The 23,369-nt window shown below is 55.7% G+C and overlaps 1 protein-coding gene across 1 annotated transcript; it reads left to right on the top strand.

Moving 5' to 3' along the window:
- Positions 1 to 369: 369 nt before the first annotated feature.
- Positions 370 to 22,601, top strand: KCNG2 (potassium voltage-gated channel modifier subfamily G member 2). Its single transcript, XM_061131247.1, has 3 exons — positions 370 to 489; positions 1,453 to 2,121; positions 21,626 to 22,601. Exons 2-3 carry the CDS (start codon positions 1,489 to 1,491, stop codon positions 22,418 to 22,420), a joined length of 1,428 nt encoding a protein of 475 aa, XP_060987230.1. The 5' UTR covers positions 370 to 489; positions 1,453 to 1,488; the 3' UTR covers positions 22,421 to 22,601.
- Positions 22,602 to 23,369: the final 768 nt, after the last annotated feature.

The following is a 23,369-nucleotide window of genomic DNA, read 5'->3' as shown; positions in this document are numbered from 1 at the left end:
CCACATGGCGGATGGGGAAGCATTTCAGGGCTGTTGTTTCCTGATAAATTATGCAAAGTCTGTATTTTTTGTCTTTGTCTTGTATTTTTTGTCTTTTGTCTCTGTTGCATTAGCTTAATGGTCAGAAAGTGATTGGACAGAGCATCTGAAATGCCTTGAACAGAAACAAAAACCAGTTTCTGCAGATGAGTTGTGTGTGTCTGGGCACTTCAACACCAGCAGGCTGTCCCTCACCGCACACCCCCCCACCCCCTTCACCTCTCCCTGGTGCAGAGCCTACATGGGGGTGCAGGGGAGGGTGGAGGCTTCTCAGGTCTTTCCAGAGCATGCCCATGGCCCCAGACATGTGAACCACATTCTAGGTTTCCAGGAATTCGTCAGAGCTCTTCCAAAGCGTCTCATTCCCCAGCCTCTTCTCCCTAGCCTTCTGGTTAGCCTGTTGTTTGCCTCGACACAAAGTTCGTCCCTTGTCTCGGCAAACATTCTCATGTAAGTGGTTTCCACAAACTGCTCAGGCGGCCACCTCCGCCCTGGGAGGGCCCCGAGTCAGGGGGGAGGTACAGGCAGGCCCTCTGACGGGTCTTTCAGGGGAGCGACCAGAAAGGTGCCAACAGGTCCGTCCCCCCCGAGTGGGGTGCACTCTCCCCCTCCCAGTGCTGGGCCTGGTGCCAAGAATGCGGGGTGTCACCTTCACGGCTATTGTGAAGCTTAAAATGCTGAGTTAATGTTGTTGCTGAGATTCAGGGGTTCTTTCTCAAGTGTCCCCTGGCTGCTGCTACCTTTTGGTTAGTGTCTGGAGTTCCAAAAAAGTCAATTCTGATGGTTTTTTTTTTCTTTTTTCCATCCTTGCTTTAATGGGAGGATATTTGGGGGTCCTTAGTATGCAGTTTTCGAGTCACTCTGAATTTTAAGTGGAGAGCCAGGAATATATATATTTCGCAGGTTCTCCTGATAATTTCGGTGCTGTCGGCCCTCAGTCCACACTCTGAGAACGGTCTCTCTCCCCTCCAGAGGACTGCCCGGCCCATGTCCTCCCTCAGACTGCCCAGTAAAGAGGCTCTGGGCTGGTGCCTGCTTGCTTTCTGTGCTCCGTCCCTGTGGCCACAGTTCAGGGAAGCACCTGGTGCCCGAGCGCGGCCCCATCATGTTAACAAGCACTGGGGGGGACCATCCTGGCAGGATTCGGGGAGGACCGGAACCTCCCGTCAGTAGTGTGGAAAAGAACCCACAGGAGTCCATGCAACTTCTGTGATGTGGTTCCTGAGTCAGGGACCCTGTTTCCAAACAGATACGCAGATGTAAAGGGGAGCCTCAGGGATGGGAGAAGCACTGAGCGGCGGGGCCGGTGGAGCCCTGGGTTCCGTTTGGTCCCAGGCCCCTGGGTCGCGCGCAGGCAGGGTGGCCCCAGCTCCATCCGGCCCGCGGCCTAACACGCGCTCCGTTCCTTTGCAGGCCCAGCCTCCTGACCCCGGCGCGGCACTTGGGGCCATGGCCCTGCTGCCCGGGCCCGCGGAGCGACGGGGCGGCGGCGGCGGGGCGCGCGCCCGGCACGTCATCATCAACGTGGGCGGCTGCCGCGTGCGCCTGGCCTGGGCCGCGCTGGCCCGCTGTCCCCTCGCGCGCCTCGAGCGCCTGCGCGCCTGCCGCGGCCACGACGAGCTGTTGCGCGTGTGCGACGACTACGACGTGAGCCGCGACGAGTTCTTCTTCGACCGCAGCCCGTGCGCCTTCCGCGCCATAGTGGCGCTGCTGCGCGCCGGAAAGCTGCGGCTGCTGCGCGGCCCGTGCGCCCTGGCCTTCCGCGACGAGCTGGCCTACTGGGGCATCGACGAGGCGCGCCTGGAGCGCTGCTGCCTGCGCCGCCTGCGCCGCCGCGAGGAGGAGGCGGCCGAGGCGCGCGCGGGGCCGGCGGAGCGCGGGGCGCCGGGGAGCCCGGCCTGCGCCCCGAGACCTGGCGGACGGCTGGCGCGCGGCCGGCGGCGCCTGCGCGACGTGGTGGACGACCCGCGCTCTGGCCCGGCCGGCAAGCTCTTCGCCTGCGTGTCCGTGGCCTTCGTGGCCGTCACGGCGGTCGGCCTCTGCCTCAGCACCATGCCGGACATTCGCGCCGAAGAGGAGCGGGTAAGCGTGGGCCGGGGCAGCTGGCAAGGGCACCCGGGCTGGACTGGGGCTGGGACAGGCGGCCGGGCTGGGCAGGGCTGGGGGCGGCGGAGACGGAACCAGCCGGGGTGGTGGGGGTCAGCGGGGACCTAGGGCTGGACTCGAGTTGCGGCCTGGAGGCAGCCGGGCCCGGGGAGGGAGAGGCACCCACGGCCTGGTGGCCTTAGGCACCCCTGCCCCGTTGGTGGTTGAAACTATGGGCCTGGACCCGCCGTACCAGCTCTGGTTCGGGGGAGAGAGCCCCTGGCATGGCAGGGGCACCAGGTTGTCCACTGCTGGCAGAGGCTCCAAATTCCTGCCAGTTCTGAGAACTCACTGAGTCTCTTGGTCAGCGGCCTTCTCACCCATCCTACCAGCCGGGCCCAGAAGCTTGGACAATGCGGAGCTGAAATGCCCGCCCTAGAGAGTGCTGTGCTGTAAACTCAAGTCCTGTCATCCTGGACCAGAAGAAGGGGACCTGGGAACTCTTCCAGGCGCCCTGCTCCCGCGCTGGCTCTGGAGGTGCTGGGGCTGGTGTCTGAGCAGCCGGTGGACCTCCCACCTGGCTGCTGACCTGAGAGGTACAGGTGGAAGCATCCTCCACGGGGTAGGGTGTCACCCAGAGCTCACAGGTGTTTGTGTGCAGCACGCATCCCAGAAGGTCTCAGGCACATTTGGGGAAGGCCGGAGGGGATGGCGTCAGGGCTGGGTAAGGAGAGAGGAGCCGCTGCGTGTCTGACGATGTGACTGTGTCACCTTGCGCAGTGTCACCTGTGTTTCCTCATGGAGTGGTGGAGGGTTCGCTGCCTGCCTACTCTCCAGCTCCAGCTTCCAGGGGTGGGCAGACCTTGGGCTTGAACACCCCCACCCCCATCCAGGCGGAGCAGGTCAGAGCTCCCATAGCCCCTCCCCAAGAGCCCCTCGCCGTTTGTGGTTGTGTCCAAGTTCACCCAATGTGGTCAGCTCATTTTTCAGAGATGCAGAGCCCGGTCCTCCGGTAACAGCTGTGAGTGGGCTCCACTGGGAGCCTGGTGACCCTGGCTGCAGATCAAATTTAAATGTAAATTTTAGTAAATTGGTTTCGCTTCCTTCATTGTTTGGTTGTCTGATTCCTGGGCTGTCATTTCCAGTTGTCTTAACTAGACCCAGTTTTTGGATTCTGCTTCTAAAGACGTGTTTGGACTTTCTAAGTAGCAATAACTCCATACAATCCGAGGAAGAAACGATTTATGCAAGAATCAGGGAACAGAATTCAGGACTATGTCACCAGAGACTGAGCTGGCCTTGCATCTCCTTGCTGGTCCCCACGTCAGCCACCATTCACATCCATCACCCACCTCTTCCTCATTTCCAGAAATATCACTTCCCAGTCACCCGACACTGTCTCACCAAATTGGTCCTCAGGCTAGGAAGTAAGGACCCCAGTGTTGGTGAGCACGTGCTGGGTGTGTCCATGTGTTGGTGAATCCATGGACTTGTACCTGTGTGCACTGCCGGGACCCCAGCACATAGTAGGTGCCGAGTCACAGTAGGTGTTGTCAGTACCACAGGAAGGAAAAAGTTTTATGTTTCATCAACACTGAGTGTGTGAGGCAAAATACACATGAAATTCACCGGCTGAGCTGTTTTTATGCACAGTTCAGTGGCATTAACTACAGTCACATGTGCACCATCCATTGCTAGAAATCTCTCGTCTTCCCAGACTGAAACACTGACTCGGCAGCCCCCAGAACCTGCCTTGGACCTTCTGCCTCTGTGGATCTGACAAGCTTAGGGACTTTGTTTAAGAGGAATCATGCAGGCACCGTGTCCTCCAGGTTCACAGCTTTGTGGCAGGTGTCAGACTCCTTCCTTCTTAGGGCTGAGTAGCGTTCCCTCATACGTGTCTCCTCTCCTTACTCACCCATTATCCATCCGTGACACCTGGGTTGCTTCCCCCTCTTGCTGTTGTAACGCTGCTGTGGACAAGTATGCACGTGTCTGGTGAGTCCTGCCCTCGAGTCTGGGGCTTGTCCCAGCAGTGGGCCAGCTGGCTTCTGTGATGATTCTGTGTTTACGTTTCCGGGGAGCTTCTGCTGTCTCTCCCACCGCTGCAGCCTTGACTCACCAGGGAAGTTTCCAGGCACAAGGCGTTGGAGATGGAGGGCAGAGAAGAATGTGAGACGCTTCATTCTTTTCTTGATTATTAGATTTTTTTTCCAGTAGAATTTAGCTTGGGCTAAAATATTATCTGTGTGTGATCTCTGATTTTAATCAAGTAACTAAGTAATTTCTTTTTAAAATTTCAAGTCTTCTTTTGAAGGCTCAGAAAGCTTCCTCTGAGGGGCTCAGCACTGACCGTCCCTTGAGCCTGAGGTCCTGTCTTCCACTAGCAAGGATGCTTCCGCAGGGCACCTACACTCTAGTGGATGGTCTAGATCAATGCACCCAACTTCCTCCTGGAGAAGGATCTTGGGGAGCAGGAAGCGTCCTCAGGAATCAGAGGTGGCTGGTGTGGCTCCCTTGTCTTTAGTCTGGGGACATCTCTCGTCATCTCTGGCAGTGTTAGTGTTTGGTGGTTATTTTTGTGTTTGGTGCAGAAAAGCATGGAGAGAGAGGAAAGATTATTATCCTCCATTATTCAGGGAATCAGAGGAAAATGGTTCCGCGGTTCCCGCTGCCGACCCATAAAACGCCCCCTTGAGTGAGTGGGACCCCTACGGGGGTGAAGGAAGCCCCCAGTGCACAGAGACCCCGGCTTTGGGGCGGCCGGGGTGTGGCCTTTGGGCACAGGGACCATCTCCCTCTGCCTTGGCCCCAGGCGGGTCTCACCGTTGATATCACGGAGTCTCTCATGTTGCCTTGGGTCCCCTTCCCCGCCCCAGGGAGGACTCTGCAGACAGACTGCCCAGGGCGGCTGAGAGCAGTGGGCAGAGGCCCTGGTGCGGCCTGAGGCTGTGCGGGGCCTGTGTGCTTGTGGGGGGCTTCTGGGCAGCCCGCCCTCCAGAGTCCAGGCTGTGGCCGGCCCCACGTCTCTTCGATGCCCAGGAAGCCCCTGTGCCCAGTGGTGGCTCTGTCCGGAATCTCCTCTCACACGTCGTAACTGAGTGAGAGCTGGTCTCTGCTTTTCGTTGTTTATAGGATGGATGATGGGAAAAGCATACTTGTGGGACGAACCTTGAGGACGCTGTGCAAACAAGCCAACTGTCAGGACAGAGCCTGTGTGACTCCACCTAGCCGAGGCGTTTGGAGTCAGCAGACCCTTGGGGACGGAAGTGGACGGGCTGGGCGGGGGCCGGCGGGGCTCTAGGGACCTGCAGGGCACAGACCACCAGGGGGAAGCAGCCGGGGTTCCACTGCATCCGGCACCTCGCGAGGTCCCGAGGACCCTCGGCCTGAGGGCGGTCAGGACCCCCTCATGCTCAGCGAGAGAGCAGTGGGCCCCGGGCCGAGGGGGGCCCGGGCCGAGGCGGGCACCAGGCCAAGTGGGGCCCGGGCCAAAGGGCATGCAGCCCCAGCCCTTGCTGCTCCTGCCCTGCCCGTTGAGATGCAGGGAGCGGGGGGTCCCCAACTCCATGGTCCTCACCTTGGTGTCCAGGTCAGAGCGGGCAGGGGCCACAGGGCAGCTGAGGGCTGAGCTCAGCCTGGATGCCCGCCCTGCGCAACCCCCAGGCCCCTTCCCAGATGCAGTGGAACCCTGGCTGCTTCCCCGCTGTGTGAAGCTGGCTCGGCGAGCGCTGAGGCCTGCTTCTCGGTGGCTCGTTCAGGGTCGGGCCTTGATTCCGGCTCCATGTGGACCCGCGTGTGTCCCCGCTGCTGCGAAACAAACCACCACCAGCGTCCTCCTCAAACAGCCCATCTCTGCCTTGTGGTCCTGGGATCCGACCTCTTGTCAGGGCTGGTTCCTCCTGAGGCTTCAGGGGACTCCCGCCCTCGTCCCGGGGCCCCTCAGCTGACTCTTCTCTCCTGCCACGGTTCCCTCCCTGAGGCCAGGCGACTCCAGCTCCAGGGCTGACCCCTGACCTCCCTCCTGCATGTCACTGTAGGAGCCCCGAGCCAGAGGGAGGCAAGCCCCCCATCCTACTTCCTTGGGGTCTGCAGCACCTCTGGCCTCACTCCTAGGGTGTTGGGGTGAAGGAGACAGAGCATGTTTCTGGCCCCCCCCAACACCTTGCTGTCAGGTAACACACAGGCATCAGGTGCGCCCAGAGCACCCCATCCCTGCTGGATACTCGGTTCTGCGAGAGGTGTGTCCAGAGTGGTTAGGCGACCCCGGGAACAGGCGTGCACTCTGGCGCCCACCCCACTGGATGTCGCAGTGATCAGACAGATGCTGAGGACAGGCCTTTGGAACCAGAGAGGCCTTTGTTCCAGCAGTTGTCTCTCGGATTCCTCCCTGCGGGGTGTTGCCTGGAGACAACTGCTGGGCCGGCATATAGTGAGGCCCAGGCTCACACGCCGGCCTGGGGAACAGAGCGTCCTCGGAGGCTGTGCTCAACCCATCACTTCCTTTTCATGGAGGCTGGTGTTTGACTTGCAAGTCGATTTTTAACTCTAAGCTCATATGATTAAATCAAGACCCACATAATTAGTTATGGATTTCATGAGTGCAACTTCGAGCACCAGATTCACAAAGACACTTGGCAACAGCATCGGAAGCTGGCAGCAGAGCTGCTGCTGCGTGTGGGCACAGACATGCTCGTCGAGCTTAGCAGCCTGAGCCGGGCGGAGGACTTCGCTGCTCCAAGCTGTCAGTCAGGGCTCTCCAGCGAACAAACAGAACCGGTGCAGTGGGCTTGCAGCGTGCTCCGTGGGGCACGGGGCCTGGCCCGCTGCGGTGTGAGAAAGCACAGGCGCACAGGCTCAGGGACTCTGCCTCCGATGACTTGACCTGGAGCCTTCCGTACCCCCGACTTGGATGACGTCAGGCCTTAGAGTTGATAGCAAAGTTTCTTAGACTTCGGGGGCTGCAGGATAGAATACAGGTGAGAAGGATATGAATTTGGGGTGCTGGGGGCAGAATGCTGCCATCTGAATGTCATGTTCCCAGAATTTGCAGGCTGAATCCCAAGCCCAGTGTGTCAGGATGGGGGCTTCTGGGGGTGACAGAGTCATAAAAGCCGAGCCTCGTGATGGGATCATTCTCCTACAACAGTGACCACCCAGAGCTGACCACCCGTTCGTCTCCGTGCAGACACAGTGAGAGGTGCTTCCGTAAACCAGGAGGCAGGGACCCACTAGACACCACGTGTGCCAGTGCCCGGACCGCGGATGTCCAGCTCCAGAGCTGTGAGCGACGAGCTGCTCTTTCAGCGCGGACAGCAGCAGGGCTCGAGCGGGTGGCAAAGGGGCCCCTAAGCACAGGGACCTGGGCTTCGGTATAGTCTGTGGCGGCTCGTTTCCTGTCCATGAGGGGTAAGAATGCTGTATTGCTGCCGCTGCAGCAGGGCAGAACCATGGGGCCCTCCCATACACGTTGACTGGATGCCAGGCCCCACGTCCAGGAGTCTCCAGTCCCACCCAGCAGGGGCCGTCTGCGTCCCATCGTCACGCCGTGCCAACGGGCTGCAGTGCTTCCTGACCGCGGTCAGGCCCAGGAAGCTGAAAGGAGGAAGGGAGGACAGACCCCAGCCGGCTGCCAGCGCAGCCACTGACTCCAGATAGGGCCCTGCCCCTGGAGCCCCAGGACCGAGCTGGGGACAGAGGCTCCCAGGGCCCTGGGCTGGACCGTGGGTCTGGCCACTTGGATTTCTTATTTGCAAAGGTCTGATCCAGGAACCGACATGACCTGGTAGCAGATACTTCGCTGCAGGCGAAGCTGGGTCTGGTACGGGTCCAGCCCTGATCATCGTGCTCTTCTGTGAAGTGAGAGGGGCCCTAGGGCTGCGAGGAGGGCGAAAGGGCAGCCCCTCTCCACGGGGAGTCTCGTCTGCAGCCCCCACTCTGGCCTGGCACCCCTGCCACCCCCCAGAACTGCAGGCCAAGCCCCAGCAGTCATCGGCCGCCACGTTGGAGGGAACACTGGCTGTTTTCACGAGGGACCCTCCTGCCAGACTCTGAAAGGCTCTGGAAACAGAGCCACATGTGCCAGGGGATAAACATGGAGCTCGGGGCATTTTCCTCCACTTTCCACGTAAATTTGGCAGGAAAAATAGGGGATTTCTGTTTTGGATTTGTGCTTTAGTCTGAGGGAAAAAAAGACTTGTGCTCAAATGCCTAAAATAGAAGCTACAAGGTTCTTTTTTTTTTTTTTTTAAGACAACTTTTTCGAGCAGTTTTAAATTCACAGCAAAACTGAGAAGAAGGTACAGAGAGTTCCTGTGCACCCCTGCCCCACCCTTACACAGCATCGCACGTTATCAGCCTCCCTGAGAGCGGACTTTCTTACAAATGATGAACCTCCATTGGCAACCGCCCAAAGCCTATGGTTTACATTAGGGCTCCAGCTCATTCTGTTGGTTTGGACACATGTACAATGACCTGTATCCACCATAACGGTATCACTCAGAACTGTTTTCCTGCCCTGAAAACCCTCTGTGCCTCCCCTGACCCCCGCCCCTTCCCCAGGCCCTGGCACCGCTAATCCTTCCACTTTATCTGTAGTTTTGCCTTTTTCAGAATGTCCTATAGTTGAAATTCTGTGCAGATTAACCTCTTTCAGTTAGTAATACGCATTTAAGTTTTATCCATTTTTTCATGACTTGATAGCTTGTTTCTTTCTGGCCTTGAATAATATCCATTGTCTGGATGTTCTGGAGTTGGTTTACCTGCCAGGTCCTTCAGACCTCTTGGCTGCTTCCAGGTTTGGCAATTATGAACAGAGCTGCTATAAGCACCTCTGTGCAGGTTTTTGTGTGAACATAAGTTTTTGATTCCTTTGGGTAAAAACCAAGGAATGTGGTTGCTGTGTCACTGGGTAAAATATACTTAGTTTTTTACGAAAGCACCAAACTGTCTCCCAAAGTGCCTGCCCCACTTTGCCCCCCCAGCGACACTGGCTGAGCCCCATTGCTCCCCTGCCACCAGCATTTGTGCTGCCAGTGCTCTGGACGGGGGCCTTTCTGACAGGCATGGTGTCTCCGTGTTGTTTTCCCTTGCATCTCCCTGACGACATATGAGTGGGGCGTCTTTTCATGTGCTGCTTTGCCATCTGCGTATCTTCTTTTCTCCCATATTTACTGAGAACCTTGGCAGGCCCCTGGCAGCAAATCTCCCAGTAAATCTCAACAGGTACCCTGGAGCTTACAACTCTCAGATGTGTTCACACTGAGCCTCCAGCAATTGAAAATCACAGTTCAGGATTTCCCACCAGCACTGGTTCCAGGCGGCTTTGTCTCGCCCCTGGAAGCCTGGCTCCCTGCGTTCACCCGTCTGTCGCTCCAGTCTTGGGGGCAGTGGTTTGCCCTGTGCCCTCCCTTCTCTTACAGACCCGAGAAGAGTGTGTTTTTCAGTCTGTTCAGATTTTTAGCTGTTGTTTGGAGAGAGTGGTAGCTGCCAAGCCCCTGTCGTGCAGAACCGGAAACCGGTCCCAAGTCTCTGCCATGATCTAGCCAAGGCTGTGGGTTCACCTTCTCTGTCACACAAGAGGCAAACGGGTGCTGGTTAAGTTCTCAGACTTAAACGCAGACCAGGGCTCCCACCCCAGCCCCTGTACAGATGGCTGAAGACCCAAAAACACAAGGTCTCCTTTCTGAGCCTGTTTTCTCATCTGTAAAATGCGGATACTTCAGAGTTGCTGAGATTAAAGTGAACAATGCTTGCGAAAGGACTCTTGACAGTGCTTTGCACAGAGAATTAAGTGACAGCTTTCACCCTTTTGCACACAAGATGCTGTAGCACAGGCGGGCCACGGGGTGAGTGGAGGCGAAGAGTCCGTGTCCAGGCGCCGGCTGCTGTGGGGGACGCAGTGGGAGCTGCTGGTCCGTGGAGGGCGGGGATCGGACCGGGAGTGTGGGGGTAGTCAGTCCACGGGCGCAGCTGGAGAGGCGGCCGACCCGCCCTGCGTGGCTGTCCGCAGGCGCCTCGCCGCAGCCAGGGTGCAAGCGGAGCTTGTGGCAAGGCCTCTGCCTCCCTGGTGGTGGAGGTGGTGGGCAGGCCGGCTGGGAGGTGGGGGCGGGACGACCCCCTGGCCACCTCCCGCCCTCCCTCCTGCTGCCACGAGGAGCCCCTGCGGGGTTCTCTGCACCCGAGTCTGCACTGACCCCCTCTGGCCACTGCCCTTGGCTTCAAGAACCTTCCCGTCTCAGCTGTCTTGCTGGGAGGCCCAGGTCCTGCTCTCCCTACAGCCACCTCGATCAGGAGGGACGGTCACTTGCTCCAGACCCGGGAGGGTGGGCAGGCAGGTGGACGCGGCCCGAGGAGGAGGCAGTGGGGCCTATGGGTCCCTGTAGCCCGCGCCCACCCAGCCAGCCCCAGGCGCCCCCCCCCGGCCACTGCGCCCACCCTCGTGGGCGGCCCTGGTGTGCGGTGACGAGGATGTGCTGGGCACCTGGGGCTTGAGGGCGAGGGACGGGAGTCACCTTGGGTTGCAGGAGGACCTGGGGCCCCCCTGCCCTGCGGCTGGCAGTGTGGGAGCAGCTGTGAGGACGCTGAACATGGGGTGGATGTGGGTGGCGGTCCCGGGACCTCTTGGGTGCACCTGAACCCTGGCCTCCGCTCTTCCCTCCCAGGCTTGGCAGCGTTTTCTTTAAAAGCCGCGTGTTTAAGGCAGGGAGATTATCTGGCACCAGGCAGTGGCAGGAACAGACCTGAGCATTCAGGTGACACTAGGCTCCACTTAAGCCCTAGATGGGGCTGCACTGGTGACTCAGCCGGTAAAGAATCCGCCTGCAATGCTGGAGACCTGGGTTCGATCCCTGGGTCAGGAAGATTCCCTGGAGAAGGGAACGGCTACCCACTCCAATATTCTGGCCTGGAGAATCCCTTGGACAGAGGAGCCTGGCAGGCTTTAGTCCATGGGGTCACAGAGTCAGATGCGACCGAGGGACTTTTCAAGCCCTAGATATTCATTATAACATGAATGTACATTTTTAAGGAGAAGGCATTGCCTGCTGTAATTCAGCAAATTGGCTGTTCTCAAATGAAGAGCTCGTGCTGTTTATTTTACCATGAATACTATCTTATCAACACCCGTCAGAAGTTTGGTGAGGGTCAGGGTCAGGGTGTGGGTGGGACACCCCTGCATTGGCAGTTCCTGGGGAGAGGGGTGCACTCCAAGGAGCACGGTGAGGGGGGCCTGGAAGACTTGCTCTTCCTGATACAACCTAGAAATGAGTGTCTGGAGAAGTACACCCAGCGTGCCCACGGGAACCGCCCTGTGGGCATAGCTGGGTGCAGAGCAGGGAGAAACCAGCCACCAAAGCTCAGATCCTGCCTGGACGGTCAGCCAGGCCCCCTGCCTGCCCAGATGGCCTGTCCCTCTGCTCCCCCAGTGGCCCAAAAACATGCCCCTCAGAGAGTGTCCTGGTTGTAAACACAGTGCTTGCTCTTCACGGAGGCTGGGCAGATACAAAGCCGTATGGAGAACAAAGGGAAAACAAACGGCAAGGTAGTTACTGAAGTCTGAACACGTCTCACGGCCTCTGCTCCGGAGCCTCTCGTGAGACTGGAGGAGAAGTGCGCAGGCAGCGTCTTGTAGCCACTTGGTCCCGTGACAGTAGCAGCCAGGCAGTCCTGTTCTGTAGTTTTACGTGTGCCCTCCTTCTTCTGGCCCTTCCTGTCACGAGTCCTGCTGGGATGAACACTTACTCACCCAGTTTCCACCACTCGACCGCTCACCTGATCAGGTCCCCAGCTGTGCCCATCTGGGGTGCTGTGCCCATCTGGGGGCTGCAAGCCCACGCCCCAGATGCTGCCCCGAGGAGGCCTTGCCTTGCCTTCGTGAGCTCAAGTCCCCGGACCCTGGCCTACCAGTGCTGGGTGGCCTGGTAACAATTTGTCTGGTCCTTTAAAAAAAAGTCACCTCCTGCTTTTAAATTTTCATTCAGTCACTCCTGGAAGCCGACATCTCACATCTTCACCTCCATTTGTACTTCCCACAGTTCCATCTTCTTTGTCCAGCTGCCGTGGGTGGTCTCTTCTCAGCTCCCTGTGAGCACCTCGGGATTCCTCAGTGGGAGACGAGCAGGCGGCCTCAGGGGACCCCTCACCATGTCCGCCTTGAGCAGCCTTCTCTGCCCGCCTGCCCCTCCGTGCTTCGCCCCCAGGATGCCCGTTCAGTGCTGGCCACGGTCCTGGTCCCGCGGGTCCTCAGCACGCCTGCCAGCTGACGAAATAACCATAACACGCTGTGCCCCTGCCCATGCGTCTCTAATCCTGGCTGCGGGGTGGACGTGCGGACATGGTTGGCAGGGAGGGCCGCCTTCCTGGAAAATATCACCTCCTGTTGAACCCAGTCGGCATGTGGTGCAGGGGCCGGGCCCCTCCTGCCTGGGTCATGTGAGCTGGGAAGCGTCGCGGGACCAGCTGTCCAGCTTGGGCGTCTCTGCCCTCGTAGAGGAGCCACGTCTGAACCCAGGCAGCCAGGAAGGTGCGGTTAAGTCGCTGCTGCCAAAGGTTCTCAGGGAAACTCACGCAGCTGTGCGTCTGGGGCGCTCTCATGGATGGGTGGGGCCAAGCCCATCACAGAAGAGAGGAGAAAGCGCGTCTGTGCCCCGTGGCAAGGGCACAGCCACTGCTGTGGATGCACCCCAGGACCAGGGATTAAGATTGGGGAACAAATGAGAAGCAGTGGCTTCAGATTTTGTATCCTTGTCTGCGACACAGGAAGCACTCAGATTGGTGGTAGGGAACCGTTCTCCCCCGAGACGGACGCCCCCCCTCGTTGATCCATGGGTGGCGCCGCTGTCTGTCACCAGCTTGCTGTCTGTGTCCATCTCAGCTCACGCTGGTCACTTCTGCGGGGACATCGGAACCCTGGGGGTCTGCTCCTCAGGGCACCAAAGTGTGAGATGCTGGCGACCACAGTTCTAGCTGATTCCTGAACCCCCGCGGGGTTCAGACTGGTGCATCATGCTCAGAAGGGACCATGGAGGGCAGGCAGAGGGTGGCCGACTTCACAGCAAGGTATCTTCGTTTCTTTCCATGTAACCCCATAAAGCTAGTCCACAGGATGTTGACAGGAAAGGGAACTGACAGCTCCGCTTCAGTGTGGGTAATTTCAAGTGAGCGCATTCGTGACTTCTATGAAAATGACTGTTTGATCTTTTTATACAATTTGTTCTCCTAAGTGAATTTAATATTCCTTCTCCTGATTATCTATTTGTACTACAAGAGTCTTTTATCAAGATAATTGGAAAAAAATAAACCTCAACTAAGTTCAAAGGCAGGTTATTATGAATGTTAGTAAATTGAGTTAATAAATATTTTCCTTTAAGTGCTCATGGGAGGCAGAGAGAAAATCTTGCACAAAGCTGTTAATGAGTGAGTGGATAAATTAGTAAGGACAGAGCACTCACCCTTTGCAACATCCTGCGACACACCAGCCTGTTCCCAGCTGCAGACAATAGCTCGGACCAGCTCCTCTGCTGGACACAGGGTCCGTGCTGGATCAACAGAGGGGTGCGAATTGGTGTCCAGTACACATGCGGGCAGCAAGGGGACACGTGTTTTCAGAGTCTGATTACCCTGGACAAACACAGGCAGAGTCTGCCCGCCTCGGGGTCTGCCTTGAAGCACTCCCGGCGTTGGGGGCCTCAGCCCGGGTGGCAGGTGTTGGCCGAGCTCGGAGCCATCCTCACGGTGAGCAGTCCACCCCGACCTCCCGTCCATCTCCTCGCCCTCACACCTGGGTTTATCCTCAAGGAGCAATGGCACTTGGGTGTCAGCAGGCTCCTTGGCAGAATGGACACCACAATGTTTGATGCTCTGAAAAGAGAACGAAGTCAGGAGTGGGAGTGCAGCCAGGCCAGGCCTCTCCTGGCTGCGCCCAGGGTGCTGGCTGCCCCACGGCCCACGTTACTGAGGAAGCTAGTCGGGGTGCCTGCTTATTCTACTAGAAAATTGAGGCAGCATCGGTGCCATGGGACTGCCAGGCTGTGGAGGCTGCAGTTTGAGAAAATGGTTCAAAAACCACTTTGTTAGCTAGGACATGGAAGCAACCTAGATGTCCATTGGCAGACGAATGGATAAGAAAGCTGTGGTACGTATACACAATAGACTATTACTCAGCTATTGAAAAGAATGCATTTGAGTCAGTTCTAATGAGGTGGATGAAACTGGAGCCTATTATAGAGTGAAGTAAGTCAGAAAGAAAAACACCCATACAGTATATTAACACATATATGTGGAATTTAGAAAGATGGTAATGATGACCCTGGATGTGAGACAGCAAAAGAGACACAGATGTAAAGAACAGTCTGTTGGACTGTGTGGGAGAAAGCGAGGGTGGGATGATTTGAGAGAATAGCATTGAAACATGTATGTTATCATATGTGAAATAGATCTTCAGTCCAGGTTCGATGCATGAGACAGGGTGCTCAGGGCTGGTGCACTGGGATGACCCAGAGGGATGGGATGGGGAGGGAGGTGGGAGCAGGGTTCAGGATGGGGACACATGTACACCATGGCTGATTCATGTCAGTGTATGGCAAAAACCACTCAATGTTGTAAAGTAATTAGCCTTCAATTAAAATAAAGTAATTGAATTAATTACAGTGGAAGTGAGAAATAGATTTAAGGGACTAGGTCTGATCGACAGAGTGCCTGATGAACTATGGACAGAGGTACATAACACTGTACAGGAGACAGGAATCAAGACCATCCCTAAGAAAAAGAAATGCAAAAAAGCAAAATGGCTGTCTGAGGAGGCCTTACAAATAGCTGTGAAAAGAAGGGAAGCAAAAAGCAAAGGAGAAAAGGAAAGATATACCCATTTGAATGCAGAGTTCCAAAGAATAATAGCAAGCACAGATAAGAAGGGCTTCCTTAGCGATCAGTGCAAAGAAATAGAGGAAAACAATAGAATGAGAAAGACTAGAGATCTCTTCAAGAAAATTAGAGATCCAAGGGAACATTTCATGCAAAGATGGGCTCAATAAAGGACAGAAATGGTATGGACCTAACAGAAGCAGAAGCTATTATGAAGAGGTGGCAAGAATACACAGAAGAACTGTACAAAAAAGATCTTCATGACCCAGATAAACACGACGGTGTGATCACTCACCTAGAGCCAGACATCCTGGAATGTGAAGTCAAGTGGGCCTTAGGAAGCATCACTACAAACAAAGCTAGTGGAGGTGATGGAATTCCAGTTGAGCAATTTCAAATCCTGAAAGATGATGCTGGGAAAGTGCTGCACTCAATATGCCCGCAAATTTGGAAAACTCAGCAGTGGCCACAGGACTGGAAAAGGTCAGTTTTCATTCCAATTCCAAAGAAAGGCAATGCCAAAGAATGTTCAAACTACCACACAATTTGCACTCATCTCACACATTAGTAAAGTAATGCTTAAAATTCTCCAAGCCAGGCTTCAGCAATACGTGAACTGTGAACTTCCAGATGTTCAAGATGGTGTTAGGAAAGGCAGAGGAACCAGAGATCAAATTGCCAGCATCCACTGGATCATCGAAAAAGCAAGAGAGTTCCAGAAAAACATCTTTTTCTGCTTTATTGACTATGCCAATGCCTTTGACTGTGTGGATCACAATAAATTGTGGAAAATTCTGAAGGAGATGGGAATACCAGACCACCTGACCTGCCTCTTGAGAAACCTGTATGCAGGTCAGGAAGCAACAGTTAGAACTGGATATGGAACAACAGACTGGTTCCAAATAGGAAAAGGAGTACGTCAAGGCTGTATATTGTCACTGTGCTTATTTAACTTATATGCAGGGTACATCATGAGAAACGCTGCGCTGGAGGAAGCACAAGCTGAAATCAAGATTACCAGGAGAAATATCAATAACCTCAGATACGCAGATGACACCACCCTTATGGCAGAAAGTGAAGAAGAACTAAAGAGCCTCTTGATGAAAGTGAAAGAGGAGAGTGAAAAAGTTGGTTTAAAGCTCAACGTTCAGAAAACTAAGATCATGGCATCCGGTCCCATCACTTCATGGCAAATAGATGGGGAAACAGTGTCAGACTTTATTTTCTTGGGCTCCAAAATCACTGCAGATGGTGATTGCAGCCTTGAAATTAAAAGATGCTTACTCCTTGGAAGAAAAGTTATGAGCAACCTAGACAGCATATTAAAAAGCAGAGACATTACTTTGCCAACAAAGGTCCATCTAGTCAGGGCTATGGTTTTTCCAGTGGTCATGTATGCATGTGGAGTTGGACTGTAAAGAACGCTGAGCGCCGAAGAATTGATGCTTTTGAACTGTGTTGTTGGAGAAGACTCTTGAGAGTCCCTTGGACTGCAAGGAGATCCAACCAGTCCATCTTAAAGGAGATCAGTCCTGGGTGTTCATTGGAAGGACTGATGTTGAAGCTAAAGCTCCCATACTTTGGCCACCTGACGCAAAGAACTGACTCATTTGAAAAGACCCTGATGCTGGGAAAGATTGAGGGCAGGAGGAGAAGGGGACGACAGAGGATGAGATAGTTGGATGGCATCGCCGACTCAATGAACATGGGTTTGGGTGGACTCTGGGAGTTGGTGATGGACAGGGAGGCCTGGCGTGCTGCAGTTCATGGGGTCACAAAGAGTCTGACACGAGTGAGCAACTGAACTGAATTAATTAAAAATAAAAAAACCCACTTTGTTTGCAGAAGGGCCTGGTGGGGACCGCTCTGGCCTGTCCCTTGGGCTCCACCCCAACCCATGTGACACTTCTGGCTGCCTGCCCTCCCCCGCAGGAGCCCTGAGCCTGGGAGCGGGCTTGGGGTGCAGCCACAGAAGGTGTGGGAGAACCCGCCATGGGCTGAACCAGCCCCCATGCACCCGCGGGCACCTGGACTGGGAGACTCCCGCCTGCTGGTGAGGGTCCCCTCCAAGGCCCCGCCTGACCTTCTCACTTGCGAAGCCCAGGGGCTCGGCCACCGAGGGGGTGGCCTGTTAGAAAAGGGCAAAGGCAGAGCCTGGAGGAGCCGGGAGCCCCAGGGCCCGCGGGGCAGGCCCATGCGTGTGCCGCTGGGTGGGGCAGGCTGGCACTGCTCTGGGGGCACTTGGAGACCAGACCAATGGAGACATGGGGGAGGGAAGGACATCGGGCACGTAGGTTTACTGCTGACCCGATTTTGGCCAAATAGGCCAGTTGTGTCAAATTATGATAAATTAGGGTAATTTTCTAAAAGTTCCAAGAATAGTTCCCTCCACTTATCCTCCTGACTGGTCCTTAAGGGGCGGGGGGGTGCAGTGGAGGGGTTCACAGGCTGAATCCACTGGATTGACCTTCCTCTGGGCAGGTGCGGGGGCGAGGGACCGTCTCCTGCCTGCCCCAGGGGCGCCTAGGGTCTTCGTCCTTCCTCCTCCTGCACTTGGGGCCACCACCCACCCGATGGGGTCTTGCGGCTAGACTTGGCCAAGAGATGATGGGGGACCAGGAGCCCAAGTTCAGCCTGGACCAGCGGACGTCATGTGGGGGTGTTCCTGGGGTGTGGGTCATGGGACCCCCAAGCACCCCATGGGCTGAGGTCATCAGACTCCAGGTGAGGACTGCGAGTCCCCCTTCCTGCTGCCAGGGCTTCTGCCCCATCAGCCCCACGGCCCCTTCCTGCCTAACTCCTGCCGCGTCCTGAGGCCCCATGCCCGGTAGGAGGCCCCTATGGCTCCTCCAGGGCCGCGCCAGGTGGGCAGAGACCCAGGGCGTCAGCACTGCCTGGAGGAGCTTCGGCCTCTCAGAGCCTGCCCCCAGCGTCCCCCAGGCTGCCCAGAAGGAATGAGGTGGAACGGGGCCGTGGGGGCCGCAGGGCTGCCGGGGTAGAAGTCTTTCATGTCATTTTATGTATTTATCGGTGGCTATGCTGGGCCTCGGTTGCTGGGCCGGCTTTTCTCTAGTTGTGGTGCTCGAGCTTCTCATCGAGGTGGCTGCTCTCATGGAGCCAGGGCTCCGGGCACAGAGGCTTCTGTGGCTGTGGCACTTGGGCTCTAGAGCGCAGGCTCAGCAGTTTGGCTCCGTTGCTCCACTGCGTGTGGGGTCTTCCTGGACCAGGGATGGAACCCATGTCTCCTGCATTGCCAGGCAGATTCTTTACCACTGAGCCACCAGGGAAGCCCTAATAATTATTTATTAATAATTATAATATATAATAATTATAGCTTTGCTGCTATATGATTCACATATAGTTTGCCCCTCTTGAGCATATGATTCTGCTGTTTCTGGAGTGTTCCCAAATTCTGGAGCCATCACTACTGTCTGATTTTAGAGAATCTCCATCTCCCAGGAGACCCTGGCAGCTGGTTCACGCATTCCTCAGCCCCTTCCGGCTCCTGCCAGCCCTGAGCTACCAAGGCTGTGTCTTAAATACTTCCTTGTTCTGGATCCTGAGAACAGAACCACCCAGCATGTCTGGCATGACTGGACCTTCACCCTGAGCTGTCTTCAAGGCTCATCCACGTTGTAGCAGGAGTCAGCGCTTCATTTCTTCCATGGCCCAGTAGTGGCCCAGTGTGTGTTCGGCGTCCAGATTTTTAGTCCATCTGTCAGCGGGTGGACATCTGGGTTGTGTCCAGCTCTTGGCTGTTGTGACTTACTCGACCATGAACATCCGTGTACAGGTTTCTGTGTGCACATGCGTGTTGACTTCTCCAGGCACACACCTAGGAGTGGGATAATGGGGCTGTGTGGCCACTCCGTGAGGAAGGTTTGGGGGCACAGCCAGACTCTTTCCAAGGTGACTAGATTGCGGCACGCTCCCATCAGCAGCACATGAGGCCTGGTTTCTCCAGCACTTGTCGTCGGCTCTTGCACTCTGGCTGTCCTGGTTGGGGTGAACTGGGATCTTAGGGTGGGTTTGCCCTACATTTCCCTGGTGGTGAATGGTGTTGAGCCCCATTTCATGTGCTTCTCAGTCACTTGTGTATCTTCTTTGGAGAAAGGTCTGTTCAGATCCCTTGCCCATTTTTAAAATTGGGTTGTCTTTTTTATCATTGAGATGTAGGAATTCTGTGTTCTAGATACAAGTCCCTTGTCACACATGAAAGTGAAAGTAAAGTCGCTCAGTCGTGTCTGACTCTTTGCCACTCCATGGACTGTAGCCCATCAGGCTTCTCCATCCATGGGGTTTTCCAGGCAAGAATGCTGGAGTGGGTTGCCATTTCCTTCTCCAGGGAATCTTCCCCATCCAGGGATCGAACCCAGGCCTCCCGCATTGAAGGCAGACACTACCTTCTGAGCCATGATGTGTACATATATTCTCCCATTCTGCGGCTTATCTTATACTTCCCAAGACACTCTGTATTAGTGTCTGTATTAGTCTGCTAGGACTGCTGTAACTAAGTATCACTGACCATGTTACTGAACAGAAACCTGTTTTCTCACAATCTCAGAGGCTGAAGTCTGAGGTCCTGGTGTTGACAGGTTGGTTTCTCTTGAAACGTCTCCCCTTGGCAAGTGGACGGCTGTCTTCTCCTGTGTCCTCACATGGTCCTGCCTCTGTGTGTGAGTGTGTCTCCTCACCTTCTCTTCTCAAAAGGACACCAGTCATGTTGTTGGACCAGGGCCCACACACAACCTCATTGTAGCCTTGTTTAATTGCTAAGTCATGTCTGACTCTTTGCAACCCCACGACTGCAGCACACCAGGCTTCCCTGTCCTTCACTCTCTCCCAGAGTTTGCTCAAGTTCATGTCCATTGAGTTGGTGATGCCATCCAACCATCTCATCCTCTGTCACCCCCTTCTCCCCCTGCTGTCAATCTTTCCCAGCATCAGGGTCTTTTCCAATGAGTCGGCTCTTCTCATCAGGTGGCCAAAATATTGGAGCTTTAGCTTCAGCATCAGTCCTTCCAGTTAATAGTCAGGGTTGATTCCCTAAAGGGATTGACTGGTTTGATCTCCTTGCTATCCAAGGGTTCTCAAGAGTCTTCTCCAGCATCACAGTTTGAAAGCATCAGTTCTTCGGCACTCAGCCTTCTTTATAGTCCAACTCTCACATAGGTACATGACTACTGGAAAAATAATAGCTTTGACTAGACAGACCTTTGTTGGCAAGTTTAATCTATCTGTTTTATCTTGTTTGCTCCTGCTTTTGGTATCACATCTGAGAAGAGTCTGAGACCACTGGTTTTCAGCCTGAAGACCTTCCTTTAGAGTTCTGTAAGGCAGCTCTCGGTGTTTGTTCTTCTGGGCTAGTCTTCATTTCACCTTCATGCTTTGATGACAGTGTTGCTGGATATAGGAGCCTCAGGTAGGGGGCTGTTTTCTGAGCAGTGTGAACACGGTTATCCACAGCTTCCTGCTGAGATGTTAGGTTGTTAATCTCACCTGAGTGACCTCTCAGGTGACCCGTTGCTGTCTGTGCTGTTCCCAAGGTTTTCTCCTTGTCTGTGGCCTTCGGTATTTTTCCTGTGATGTCTCTTCCCTGACAGAACTCAGTGAGTCTCCTGGGTGTGTGGGTCATTGCTTTTCAGCAGATCTGGGGAGTTTGCAGCCACTGTTTCTCAAACATTCTCCTCCTCGCTCCTCCCCTTCCCACTGGTACCTGGATGCCAGAGTGCTGGCCCAACCTGTGTGTCCCAGGTTCTCGCTGTTCTCAGCCTGTGTAATCGCCTCCAGCGATCTCCTAGTTCTCTAACCCTTTCTTCTGACAGTTTACATTCACTGCCAAGCTCCTGTAGTGAATTTTCTGTTATTGTATGCTTCAACTTCAAATTTTCCATTTGATTCTTTAAAAATTTTTCTTTTTTGATATTCTCCATCTGATGCTATGAACAGTCAATCAAATTTTCTTTAGTTCTGTGACCATACTTATAATGGCTGTTTTGAAGCTTTTTGTTAATCTGACATTTGGTCATTCTCATAGGAAGTTTCTGTTGCCTGATTTTTTTTTCTGATGTATAGGTCATACCTTACTGTTTCTTTGCCTGCCGTATGATTTTTTATTGAAAACTGGGCATTTTAGATGATAAAATATCTAGGAACACTGGATATTGCCCCCCCCCCCCCATGTTACTGTTCTCTGCTTGTGTGTTTAATGATTGGTTGGATTATTTTAGTGAAGTCTATTTTATTTTCTTCTTGGGTATCTCCCTGAGCAGCCTCCTCCATGATCTGGGACTCTGGGAGGTGTAGGGTGGGGGTCTTGGTTCAAATACCAAAGACTCTCGTTTTTAAATGAATTTCCATAGATTTTCTTGAATAAATGTTTCATTTGCTGTTGTCCTTGGAACCGCTTCTGGAGCTTTAAGTGGTTTTGTTTTGTTTTGTTTGTAAACAAATCAGCTGAGCTCTGCTCACTCTCTCGCAGGAAGCCCACCTCCTAGTACTTCTTTGTTAAAAAAAAAAAAAAAAAGTAATTGGGTTTTTGTGCACAACCCTTGCCCTGCAGTGCTGACATCTGGAGGAAGGGCAGCTCAGGAGGGATAGGCCTCCGTGCCCCCAACAACAAGTCCCCCTCTCCCTGCAGGGTGAGTGCTCCCCTAAGTGTCGCAACCTGTTTGTGCTGGAGACGGTGTGCGTGGCCTGGTTCTCCTTCGAGTTCCTGCTGCGCTCGCTGCAGGCCGAGAGCAAGTGTGCCTTCCTGCGGACCCCGCTCAACATCATCGACATCTTGGCCATCCTGCCCTTCTACGTGTCGCTGCTCGTGGGCCTGGCGGCCCGGCCCGGCGTGGGAGGCAACAAGCTGCTGGAGCGCGCGGGGCTGGTGCTGCGGCTGCTGCGGGCGCTGCGCGTGCTCTACGTGATGCGCCTGGCGCGCCACTCGCTGGGGCTGCGCTCGCTCGGCCTGACCGTGCGCCGTTGCGCGCGTGAGTTCGGGCTGCTGCTGCTCTTCCTCTGCGTGGCCATGGCCCTCTTCGCGCCGCTCGTGCACCTGGCCGAGCGCGAGCTGGGCGCGCGCCGCGACTTCTCCAGCGTGCCAGCCAGCTACTGGTGGGCCGTCATCTCCATGACCACCGTGGGCTACGGCGACATGGTGCCGCGCAGCCTGCCCGGGCAGGTGGTGGCGCTGAGCAGCATCCTCAGCGGCATCCTGCTCATGGCCTTCCCGGTCACCTCCATCTTCCACACCTTCTCGCGCTCCTACTCGGAGCTCAAGGAGCAGCAGCAGCGCGCCGCCAGCCCCGAGCCCGCCCTGCGCGAGGACAGCACGCGCTCCGCCTCCGCCACCGCCACTGAGGAAGACGGCTCACAGAGCCCCGATGGCGCCGGCTCAGCCGGGGCCTCCTCAGAGGGGCTGTGGGCACGGGCGGTGCCGACCTGACCTGCGGGGACAGTCGGGGGCCTGGGGGCGGCACCGCGTCCTCGCCCCCCTCCGCTCTCAGAGGGGCGGGACGGCTCCTGTCGTCAGCCTGCATGTTGCTGGACCTGCGCACAACGGAACTTGGCCCGGGCCTGACCGGCCTGACTCGGGGGTCAAAGCCATCCTGTGCTTGGAGTAAAGAGTTTCACCCTAGGAGCACCACCAGCCTGTTCTGCGCTTTCCTTTTTTGTCTCCAGAGTTTCCACTCCATGGCCAACTAAAGATAGATTCCATAATCCTAGAAGCTCCAGGCCTGTAGCAAATGCCAGAAGGCCACACTTGTCCTTCAGCCTCACCCTGACCTTCTCCCGCTGGTCACTGTGGGGCTCAGTGGGGTTGGGGGGCAGCCTTGTGGAGCTGTGGGGAAAGGGCAGTGCCTTCCTGCTCCTGCTGTCACCCCTGGGGGCCACGCCCCCTCAGAGGGGGGCCTTTATGTAGCCTCTGTAGAGGCCACATGCCCACCAAGTAACGGGGGCGCTTACAGCCCCCAGTTCCTTTGGGGGGGGTCTGTGCCAGCCCTGACCTCTGACCTCCCTTCCCTAGCCCTCATCTGCTGTCCCCTCAGAATGCCCAGCAACGCTGCAGGCCTGCGTGTCAGCCGGGGGCCCCACGGCCTCCCTGGGCACCTGGCCCCCTCCCCGGGCATGCAGCTGCTGGAAGCTGGTCATCACAGAGCTGCTGCTTCTCCAGGGGAGGGGAGGGGTCTGTGCCAATGCGGCTCTTCGGCCACAAGCCTGCTCCTCCGGAGGAAACGACTTCCTCCTGGGCAGGGGGTTTTGCCGACGGTCCCTCCAAGGGATTGGTCAGCAGTGGGACAGCCCCCCTTCGCTGCAGTGGTCCTGAGGGCCCCCAGGAGCCCTGCAGAACCAGAGCCACCGCCGGTCACAGGATGGGTGCCGTGGGCCACCCT

The sequence above is a fragment of the Dama dama genome, chromosome 27, assembly GCF_033118175.1.
Source record: "Dama dama isolate Ldn47 chromosome 27, ASM3311817v1, whole genome shotgun sequence".
Lineage (NCBI taxonomy): Eukaryota > Metazoa > Chordata > Mammalia > Artiodactyla > Cervidae > Dama > Dama dama.
The sequence above is the reverse complement of the archived record's forward strand: the minus strand, read 5'-3'. Positions and strand labels throughout refer to the sequence as shown.

Excerpts from the sequence above, each read along its gene's own strand:
- KCNG2 (XM_061131247.1), top strand. The coding sequence starts at position 1,489 with ATGGCCCTGCTGCCCGGGCCCGCGGAGCGACGGGGCGGCGGCGGCGGG. Across the intron at positions 2,122-21,625 it reads TTCGCGCCGAAGAGGAGCGG|GGTGAGTGCTCCCCTAAGTG; the intron begins GTAAGCGTGGGC and ends CTCTCCCTGCAG.